The sequence below is a fragment of the Crocodylus siamensis genome, chromosome 2 (assembly GCF_052110815.1).
Source record: "Crocodylus siamensis isolate JL-2025a chromosome 2, ASM5211081v1, whole genome shotgun sequence".
Lineage (NCBI taxonomy): Eukaryota > Metazoa > Chordata > Crocodylia > Crocodylidae > Crocodylus > Crocodylus siamensis.
The window spans coordinates 235672279-235683894 of NC_143396.1; the positions used below are offsets into that span (position 1 = coordinate 235672279).

General features: G+C 35.8%; 1 protein-coding gene across 1 annotated transcript in view; it reads left to right on the forward strand.

Moving 5' to 3' along the window:
• The window catches only part of KATNBL1 (katanin regulatory subunit B1 like 1), a 32563-nt gene extending 21176 nt beyond the window's left edge, over nucleotides 1–11387 (forward strand). Inside the window, exons 3-10 of the mRNA XM_090033477.1 lie at nucleotides 2736–2776; nucleotides 3148–3430; nucleotides 4284–4402; nucleotides 4611–4661; nucleotides 4755–4844; nucleotides 5567–5656; nucleotides 6153–6246; nucleotides 7611–11387. Of these exons, the coding sequence (XP_089889603.1) occupies nucleotides 2736–2776; nucleotides 3148–3430; nucleotides 4284–4402; nucleotides 4611–4661; nucleotides 4755–4844; nucleotides 5567–5656; nucleotides 6153–6246; nucleotides 7611–7643 (801 nt within the window). The 3' untranslated portion in view covers nucleotides 7644–11387. The remainder of the gene's footprint in view (nucleotides 1–2735; nucleotides 2777–3147; nucleotides 3431–4283; nucleotides 4403–4610; nucleotides 4662–4754; nucleotides 4845–5566; nucleotides 5657–6152; nucleotides 6247–7610) is intronic.
• The last annotated feature ends 229 nt before the right edge of the window (nucleotides 11388–11616 follow it).

An 11616-nucleotide genomic window follows, 5' to 3' on the forward strand; every position in this document is an offset into this window, starting at 1 on the left:
GACTAAATTAACCAGTTAATTACTATTTTTGACAGTGGATTATGTCAACCTCTTACTGTACCATAGTAGATGTAAACTTTTCTGTTTAGCACATAATAGTAACACTTTAGTTGAATTCTCACACTGACAAGTGGTTTAAGTGCTTCCAGTTTCTCTTGCTTCACCTATCACACATCTCTAAATTATGAGCCGTATCAAGATGAAGCCAGAGAAAAAAATCAGTAAAGGACTGCTTTTTAAATGACTGGGGATAAATATTATTTGGTGTTAAATTAAATTATTGATTGACTATAGATAATCCAGCATTTTCTTGGCATTGGGGGATTTCTGGAACTAAATGTTTCTGAAATCCAAATGAGCAGAATGGATCTCTCTGCCTGACTACAAATGCAGCAGGCAGTGATCAGTCCATGACATAAATACAACAACAAAGCTGGATAGATTCAGTGTGGCCATGTGAGTTGAGCCTGTGGCCACTTGATATAAGCTTTTATGGTGGCTGTGGTAGCCAGAAAATTCTGAGCTGAACATAAGGAATCCTTTTTTCATGGTGACTTGAAGTTTCTGTGCACTGCGTGTCTTGATGAAATACTACCAATCCATCAGCTGATTTTGGGATTCTGCAGTTTGTCTGCAAAAGCCGTATGTTGGCACTAGTCTTTATCCCATGGCTAGTGTACTATATCTTCTATAAAATACTGTAAAACTTTTGGAGCAGAGGATCCTGCTTTATATTGGATTTAAACAATACAACGCAATTGTCTTTCTAGTCTTTTCATTAATTCATGTTCTGATGAAGTTCACTCTCATCATAATCAGTCTTGCAGTGTCATCCAGCACAGGCAAAGGAGGACCTCAGTCCTTATCCAAACCAATTGTCACACTTTTCTCTCTCTGTCCCAGTGTTGCCAGTCAAAAAAGGCAGTACTGTGTTCCCTTTTTACTGTTGTTAGTGAAATTTAAAGATCATAGCCAACTGAAGCCTGTGAGCATGTCTTACCGAGATAATGTAGGAGCAATAAAGGCTTAAAGAGAAATGCCCCACTAAGAGCATTTTGCTGAAAGCAAAGTAAAATTGTGGAGAGGTGATGCCAGAAAGATGGTAATTCACAGTTTCACCCACTAAGAACACAGATCTCTCCATTTCATTTCTGTGCGGTGGGATTTCTGCTAAGTTTCATGGAGCAGAGCTGGAGATGAAGCTGAAGTCAGGCTCCTTCTGTGGTCTGCGTCTTCCTCCAGAAATCAGCACAATAGTTACTGCTGCTCTAAAGAGTGCCCAATGCAGTTACAAGCATGTGGCCAGATGCAAGGTGGAGGGTACTGATTTGGGTCCCTACCTGGGAGAACTGTGGGTACCTGTGCATATACTGGACACCTGCTCTGACACGTGCTAACTGAGTATATGTCAGACCAGACTCAGTTGAGTGCTGGAGTGTGCTAATTGGCATGGTCCAGCCGTGTCCTCATTGGGTGTATTCAGCAACCCTGCACTTCAAAATGGCAGTGGGGGTGCTTTAACTAAAGCTCATCAAATGAGTTTTAGTTAAAGGGCCCCACCTCTGTTTTGAAGTGTGGGATGATGAGTGCACATGACACTGCAGGCACTTTTAATTAAAAGTGCCACCCCCTCTAGCCCAGAGCATGTGTAAAAATGCCCTATAAGTTTGGGGAGCAGAATTCTTGGTAGATTTTCTCCATGACCTTCTACTAAAGTTTTCTGTAAAGCTCAAAAAAGACCCTATTGAAGCAGTAGTTATTGTAAGATTCAGCAGGAGAGGCTTCTGATTGCATGTGGCTGACTTGGACAATTTTGACATTAAATGGATGTTTGTGTAAATTTATGTTTAAATGGAATTAGACTAGATTCTGTACACATGAAAAAGCTCTTGTGCCTTTAGCAGTTTAATACTTTTAATAAATTTGTTGGTTTTGAAATTCCAGATATTAAATGCATATTTTAATGAAGTGGCAGGTTTCTAGGTCTAATTTTAAAGGAGATTATTGGCAAAGAAATGTAACTAGTAAGCTTTTTAATAATGACGAAACATGTATGCTGCTTAACTTTTTTTTTTTTTTTTTTTTTAAACTTTAATCTGTACAGCACAATCTTGGCAGTAGTGACAGAAATTTCCCTTGATTATCCATATGTTTGCAGTATAATTGATGTTGGGGAATTAATTCAGATAAGTGAAACTGAAGCAATCAAGGTTGGATTGTAGATACCAGCTATGCTAGTTACATTTGGTCACTCTACTGCCTCCTTACCCAATATTTACAGCTAATATATTCAGAAGACTTAACCTCATAGCAGTGATTTTCCTCAGTTGCAGTTTCTTCATCAAATTCAGAAGATTTATGTTAGACAATGTAGTTATGCTGTGCTGTTTACATACAAGATAAAGCAAAATCTTCTACTATACCTACTATATTGGTAAAGGGAGAGATGATGTTTGATGTCACAATACCAGCACTTACCAAAGACATCACAATCTAATTACTGAACAGGATGCCCATAGAACAATATGGAGGAAAAGCTACATCTCCATAAAACTGTAGCTCTTTTACAAGTACAAACCAAGGAAGAAAGTAAGCAAAAACTATTTCCATGTTTTGGTTGTATGCGAATAGGGAAGGACCCTAGTCAAGTGGCTTCCTTTTTTTTTTTTCTGTGTAAATTGGACTTGTGTGTCTACCTTTATTGTAATTGTGTGGCTCTTTCTTTCCTTCTGTAGAGTAAGAAATCTTCAAAACAGTTGGCTTCATACACAAACAGGTAGGAAATCTGCAATTTAGAATCTACAGAAAGGAATAAACTATTCAAATTGCCTGAATTTGAACTATTGGTTGAATCTGCATGGATTAATATTAATTTCAGAGCACTTTTGTTTTCTAATTTCTTTCCTGGATACTGTCATGAGTTTTTCCAGAGGAAAGTAAGAAGGAATAATACTAGACAGTTGCTCTTCTAATTTTTATTTAATTACAGTTCTTAAAATATAGGAAAGGATCATTTTCTATTTTAGAAAAGAAAATATTGATTAAAAATTACCATTGCTATATTTGTTAATGTTTTAATGAGTTTGACATTATATACAATGTAAAAATGAAGCAAGACTGATTTAATATATCGTATTGTTATTGCAGAACGACAGTTGGACAAACTTTGACCAGCCCGTGCTCTCTGTTCAAAGTAGTGTATTGTAAAAGAAAAGTTCAACATCACAGCCCAAAGCCTTGTTATAGAAAAAATCAGTTCCCTAAAGTCAGGAATTGTGAAATGGCAAATAAGGAAAATGAACTTGCTTGTGCAGGTAATCTGCCAGCAAAACTACACAATGACAGTCGCACATTGCTATTAAATCCCAGTGATTCTGGTACCTCTCAAACAGAAGGTCCGTCATCAAAATACAGTGGATTTTTTTCAGAGGCAAGTAAACTTTTAGAAGTATTTCTTAATGTAACAGATCCATATTATCTGTAATCCATTGATTTCATTTGGGGTTTTATTTAGTTGGCTCTGGAAACTTTTCATAGCGTGGTATCTTTCATTAGAGTATTTGGTTACCCCCAGCATCTTCTGTACCAGGCCTTTTAAATAAGTAAAGTAAATCAAAGTTAGTCTTTTTCTTGAGTGAATTGAAATTGAAAATTACTGCTGAATGCTGCATTTTCATATTGGTATAGATCATTCATTGTGATATTTTGTAATTGACCAGATATTGAGGCATGTGAGTTATTTTCTGGAGTGGTCACTCTAATTCAAGGTGGGGGGGGGTGCGAATTGAAAATTCAGTAGTAGAATTTTCAGAAATTTTGCCTAAATTTTAAATTCCTAACTCCTTGTTTAGAAACCAAAACAAATATGTGAATGTTTCAAAATTATTGAATAGCCAGGAGTTCCTGTTGAAATTGGTGACAAGTGCAAGCTGTTTGACATCTGTGAATTGTTGTAAATTGCTTTATGTAGATATCTAAGTGTAGGCATCTATTTTTATATGTTTGTAATAGCACTGTTAGGCTTCTGTTGTTGCTGTTTGTTCGAGAGGGGAGGGTTCCTTAACAGAGAATCTTCAAACAGGTAATGGTAAACAATGATCTTTCTGCATCTGAAGATTTCTGAGTCTGTGTCTATATAAAGTTGAAATTCCTCTTACCCATAAAAGCATGTTACATTTGAGATAGAAATCAAAGTTTTCTGTGCCGTTTTTTTTTCTTACAGCAATGTGTTGTGCAATAACTGATTTAAAAATCTTTTTGTATTTTCTAAAAACATTGTTTAGGTTTCTCAGGACCATGAAACTATGGCACAAGTTCTCTTCAGTAGAAATTTGAGGCTGAATGTAGCTTTAACTTTCTGGAGAAGGAGAAGTATAAGTGAACTGGTAGCCTACTTACTGAGGTAAAACCAAGTGGGTTTTCTTTAAAACCTTTTTTTTTAATTCCTTTCCAAAGGTAATAGCAATCCAAACCCTGCCACAGAACTGTAGCCTGTCCTTTGATTTTTTTGACCATAATTTCTGAGTGTTTTTAATTTTAAAGTAATTCTACTGGATTTAAGTGGTATAACATATGATCAAATAATATCCTATTCTCCCTAATATCTCTAGGATACAGGATCTTGGAGTAATAGTAGATTGCCTTCCTGTGCTTACCAGCAGGTAAGAAGAAATGTTTAGGATGGAGGGAGTTTGAGTGGAATTCAGAATTAATACGTTTAAAAGTTCATGTAACTTGACGTATTCATTTTCTAGTTTACAGGAAGAAAAGCCATATATATCAGTTGGTTGCTGCGTAGATCTATTGACTTTAGTAAAATTGCTGCTTAAAAGCAAATATGAAGAGTAAGTATCAAAATGAGTGGTCGTATTAAAAAAAAAAATATGGAGGGTAGAAGTAAATTAATTCCAAAGACTTCCCTAACACCATTCATGCCATGAAGTGCCACTGCACTATATCCACTGTGCACACGCCCAGTGCACCCCTTCCACCCCAGCACAAAAGTCTACATTTGTAGCAGGTGTTAGCTTTCTGCATGGAAACAGTAGGGAAACTAACATGCAAGACCACTTTCTGCAAAAGAGCTTCATGTACGAATCCCTGCCCTGATTCCCAACCCTGTCTGCTCCATTCCCTCCCACCCTCACCATTTGTGCAAAAGCCACATTGTTTCTTCTGCCAAGGGCTCCTCTGCAGTCATGGAGGAAGGAGCTGGCTTTGTCCTTGTACCAAGACTCATTTGCAGTCGGCATTAAAATTGTGAGGACCACCACTACCATCATGAGTCCAGGTTATGAAACTTAAGGAAAGTAATTCTCTAATGCAAAATCTCTTAAGGAATTATTTGTTATATGAGCTCTAATGTATGGCTTTAAAGTGGAAAATAGCAATTTGAGGGTGTAAAGTCATTCTTCATGGATTTCCTGTTTATCTTTTTTTTTTTTTTATCTGAGCATTTACCTACATAGAAGAATCTTTTTATCTTTGCATTGAGCTATAGTGTTGGTGGATATTGTATCAAACTATCAAAATGAGAGATTATTCATATCTAAATATGTTGTTACAGATATGTGCTAGTTGGTTTAAATTGGCTCCTAGCTGTCATTAAAAGATGGTGGTCAGAACTATCTGCACACACGGGGAAGGTAGAGGATGGGTGAGTATAATAGTGTGAATACTGTAACTCATTTCTGTGGCTGTGTAGCCAATTTACCTAGGCTACTTTCTAGCCCTTCTAATGAGACGGATTTAAAAAAAACCTCAGAAACACAGTAACTTGAAATGCACACCACCAAAAAGTGTGTTACTTCTGTTTTAGTGTTTTATGTATTAACTACTTTCAAACCTTCTTTTAAAAATTGCTCCATTTTTAAGGAACAAATGGTATTCTTTCAAAGAGAATTCTGTTTTAAAAGCTTTCTCAATTTAGCATTGCTTTATTAAAATTTCAAAAGTCATGCAGTCATAATGAATACTGCAAAAACTGCTGAATTTATTTGAATGGGAAGTTAATAACGGAGCCCCGCACTCTATTTGAAATTGCAATCCTTCAAAAGCCATACCGACCGTTAAACTGTTTTTTAAGATTGCTATGTACTTATCTGGATGCCATACTTGTTTCTGAAGTTATAATTGTATGCATTTTATTCCAGAAATATTCAGATTTTAAAAGAGCAATTATGTGGACTATGGAAACAAGAGAATCATCTTACCCTGGTTCCAGGATATACTGGTAGTATAGCTAAGGTAAACTGTATGCATTGGTTATAGATGATCATTGAAAGCCTTGATATCAATTACAAGAATATTTATTACACACATTTTGGAGGATGTGGGATTTTCAGTTCTGGAAATATTTTTAATGATCAAGTAAATTGGAAGATCTGGTGATCTGAAACATCTAAGCTGTCCACCTTTTTAATATGTAATTTGTTAGCTGCCCTGTGGCATTCATGGTTTGTTTTGTTTTTCCTTTCCCCTTTTTCCTTTTGTAATGTATTAAACTTCAGCAGAATAAGAATGTACTTTTCTAGTAATGGTATAGTTCTTGGATACTGTGTGGCTGGTATAAAAAGATCAATGGATAGGTAGAGAGAATGCAAGAGGACAAAGATTCTTTAAAAACTGACATGCAAAATAACTGGTGTATGCCTGTAATCATAGCTCAACATGGAATTCATGTGTCATAGAATTTCATTCCAAGATGTCAGGTTTCATTAAAAAAATAAAACAAACTGGTTCTTCTTGCCAAGATAATGCGGGTGGAACATAAATCAGCATAAAGTCTTAGTCTACGTATAGCATAAAGAAAATGGCTTTGGAGTGTTGCCTAATTCACTTTATCTCAGTTGCAGCCTTGTGAAGCCTCACAATTCCATGGCTGTGAGATTTGCTGTTTTGCTGCATCCAAACACCTGAATCTTGTTGCGTTTCGCTGTCCTACTGGGACCTGTTTGCTTGCAGCTGTTTTCTGAACGCTGGCTTTCCCCACAAGGAGATGTACAGTGTTCCATCCGGATAGCAGGGGATCAAGGAATCGGAACCAAAGTCTAGCTTATAACCATAGAGTAACTTGGGCCAGAAATTTTAGACTGCTGCACTGGACTACCTGAAGAGCCGTGCAACAGCTAAAGCCTAGGGAAATGAGCTGTTGAAACTGGCTACAAATCTCCCTTGTGCATCTGGAGAAATAGAGGCCATATGGACAACAGTGTGGAGCAGCAGGCATGAGGGATCTATGTCTGTAGATCATAGCAGGAGGAGGAAGCCTTATCTGCAAACAAAACTAATTTTGAAAATAACTGAGCAATTTTTACATCTTGGGTACTTTTTTCAACTGTGTGCTACAAAGAAATGTAGGGAGGGAGGTTGTTTTTTCCACTTCTCTTCCCTTCCCCTCCCCTCCCCCCTGTGCCCCCCCCTCCCCCCAGCACAAGAATCATGTCTACAGGGAGTGGTCTTGAACTGGGGAGAAGGGTTGTTTTGTTTTGCTTTGTTTTGTTTTCAGATCTTACTTTCTAATGTGCTCTGAAACAGTTGCATACAGTAGGATATATATGGTATTCTCCATTTTGTGTTTTTTAAATTAATACCAGTCTTTCTTCTCCTAGGATGTAGATGCTTATTTATTACAACTACACTGAGATGTTTGGAGAATGAGGTGTGCGTATTTGGCTAAATAATCCCTTAGAATATCTCTGGAATTTGTATTGTTTCCAAAAGACTTCTCTTCTGAGAACTGTTGACAGAAGAGGACTGGATCTTCAAAACCGTTTAATGAAACCACTAACAAAATCCTAACAATCTACTTCACATTGAAGTGGAAAAATGTGTAACAGGAGCAACTTTTACTTCAGTGAGGTGAAAGTGCACTATGAAGACTGTATGCCTTTGCTGCATTTGGGATTTGTCCAGTTACTCAGTAAAGTTGTTTAAGTGCTACTGTATTTTACTAAAATATTGCATAAAAGAATATAAATTGTACTATCATGAAGACAACTATAGAACCAGTTATAAGGAACCAACAAAACCGATCACCATAATGGCTTTTTATCTGTTTCACAAGAGATGTATATGTGCTATTATTTTCAAGTTACATTGAGAAATGTTTATTTACTATCTTATTTTAATCAAAATATTAAAGATGTTTTTGTTTGCACTATTGAGAAACTGTATACAACAAGATGCCTTAATTACTACTAGTGTTTTTAAAAAATGCTTGAGGTATTGAAATACTAATCTATTATAATCAACAGATAAAGACATATTGAACACTGCTATAAAAATCGGGGTTTTGCATCATGCGGAACTCAATTTGTGAAACTTTTTGCACATTGACTAAGTGGATGTTTCCACCATGTCTGATGTTAAGAGACTCATCTCATGTGTGACATAACTAAAAATATATGAATTTAAGCCTATACAAATGCTTATTGCAAACTTCTGCAAATGGGTGTATACATTCACCAAACACTCTTTTTATTATGTGTCTATTTCTAATATGATAATCTCCAGTTCTGTATCATTTAAATGATGTGCAGCTAAGTAAATATACTAAATTTATGTATGTTTTTTCTTTAAGCTCAGAAAACCTTACCTCTTTATTTCTAGAACAACCTCTTCCACACTACTTTTTATTACAGATATTTATATCTACTACTCTAGAAATGTTTACAACCAGAATAAGCCGTATTTTTCAGATATAACAACATTTTATATACTACCTCCTCTTTTAAAAAAGTTGATAAATAGTTTTTCAAAACTATTTAGTTTTCCTGATTTTGAATTTTGGCAAATTTATGCTACCTTTTTTTAAATCCAAAGGGAACCACAATGAAAACAAAATCAAAACAGTTCATAGCTGTCTTGTCTTACTGATGTGATTTTTAGTTTGCCTATTACAGCTTACCTACTGTGGAAAAAATCTGGGTTTTTTTTTGGTTTTTTTTAGGCTAACCACTGTCTTTATTCTGTAACCAATGAAAATTGGTTTTTCCAGATAAAATTCTACAGGTGCCAGCTGTGCACTTAAAACAAACTGAAAGATGGAACATGCACCCACCAAGCAATTGTATCGATGCAAAACAAAGATGATTATAGAACTTTTTTCACACTTAAAATTAAGTATTATAGTTATTGTAGCTTCATATATTCCACTGCACCTCCACACAGGAAAAAGATTTCATGCCTGCTCTTTATATATAGGGGTGTCTCTGAAACATCTATATTGTAGATTCACTATGCGGGGAGTCTAAGTTTCCTTGAGTTTACATGTCATGAATGCTAACTTCTAAGGGTTAACTAGGAAGAAATATCTTCAGAATTTGGTGCTTACATTTTGTATAGTTGACTATCCCCTACCTTGTGAAAGGAGTATGAACATCTCAACAATGCCTTCTGTCCAAGGAATAAGAAATTTGATAGTTTCCAAAGCTGTTATTGCTTCAGGACAATCTTTAAGGATATTAAACAGGGTACTTCAGATAATTTGGAAGTTTTTATGTTTTCCTGCAATCTTGTTTCTATGAGAGAAATCATTTCAAGAGTTCAACCTAGCTGGATTTTTTTCACCTGATAGTTTTTTATAATTTTAGATAACCTTTTTAGTTCTTTTAGCTACAGTAAACTTGAATCAAACTTCACCTTCTACTGGGAGAACTAAGGATGGGTATCTGCCTTTTTTTTTAAAAGATGTCTCCCTAGTAATGCACTAAGTTTGAAATGGAATTTCTTCTTTCCAGCATAGTAAGTGGATTTGTGGAACCAGTACCATAAAGGAAATTTAAAGCAGAGATGTTTCTGTCCTGTATAGTGATCCTTCATGATACAGAAAGATGACCATCTAAATTTCCTTTCTTTTGAATTTGACTTATGATTACTAGATCTTTTAAAAATGCTTTTGAAAGGTAAAGAAGGAAAGTCATATCTTTTCGTTTATGTTTTGGTGGAGGGAAACAAATTTCTTGTCGTTTGTTTTTTTTTTTTAAAAAAAAAAAAAAAGGAAGGTGTCCTGAGGCTAAATGAAATAACTACTGCAATTTCAAATGAAATGCACCTCTTTAATCCAGTGTGCCAAATACATTATGGTCTAGAAGCAAAAGTAAAACTGACTTGTAAATAATATGGATCTTTTCCACCAAAAAATTCTATTTTAGCAAGCTGAATAAGAATACAGTATTAAAAATGTCTAGCATGCGTGCCTTATTTGAATGGGCGTATCTCCTAATTTGTACTTATTTTAGGCAGCTACTAAACTACGTACGAGATGTAAATTCTCTTCAGCCTCTGCAAGAGAAGGCCGAGGCGATCTTGTGGCTGCCTACAAACTCATTGGGGGGTCAGCAGGGAATAGGGGACACTTTACCAGGGCGCCCCTCAGAGTTACCAAAAATAATGGCCACAAACTGTAGGAGAGAAGATTTAGATTGGACATAAGGAAGAAATTCTTTATGGTAAGGGCTGCCAAGATATGGAATGGGCTTCCAAGGGAAGTGGTGGCTTTCTCCAATGTCTCTGTGTCTCAGATCCATAAATAATTTGGGGGGGGGGGGGATTGTTTTAAAAACAACCTTTTGCCTATACCTGTACTGCCACTTGCTGATCAACTGAATGGCTTCTGTCAATGCTGACAATTTCTTTTTTTCCTCGTACAGTACTTTAATCAGATCATAGTTACTAAAGATTAAATTCAGATGGAAGGCAATATTGAGCGTACCTCTGTTAAACTTCTGACCCTACAAAAAGTTAACTTTCACTATAAGTTACATTGAGGGGGGAGAAATTTGGAAAGCAATGAATTCAGTTTTAAACTTGAAGGCTTATTTTTGTTCGCTTTGTTGTGATATTGAAGCATGTATCTACTTGAGAATGGAGGCTGTTACACAGCAGCGTTCTTTATTATACCACTGAAGATGAAATTCTTGTCTTTTGAAAAATACAAGATGCTATGTTGGAGAATATTTGTTTGTTTTTACTTCAGTACTTGCAGAAAGTACCTGAGGCTATACTATTAAAAGAGTTTTGACAGGAGTTGCAGACTAGGGCTTGCCCCAACTCCTATACAGCCCCTGAGCAAATTTTGAACTGGTCTCAAAGAACCAATGTGAATTGATACTATCGGTATCCATGTTTTAGTAATTCTGATACCTTGCTTAATTGTTTAGCTTTTCCCAATCTCAATCTCTTAAGTTGAGTGCAAACAATCCTTGTTTTTAAGCTGATATGATTCTATTTGAAGGAACCAAGAGAGCATATTTTTTCCTAAAGAACAGCAATTGTAATTCACTTCTGGAAGCTGAAAACTCTTACATCTAAGATAAATCTTGTAGTGTGAATTTTCCTAACATTTCAATTTTTATTCTGTCTTGTAATAAAAAAATAAAATAAAATAGGTGAAGTGTGTGTGTTTGGGAGCTTGGACTAGATAGTATGCTATCTAGGTTTTCTTTCCTCCTCTGCCCTTTCCCATTCCACAAGAAAGAGAGTCTTCTGCATTACTCTTCTCATACTGGCAGTAGATGCTTTTTTGCTTTTTTCTTTTACTGAGTTTACAGACTAGAAATGCTGTGTTGCTTTATGCATCCCATAAGTGGCATATGTAATATAATCAAATTATAG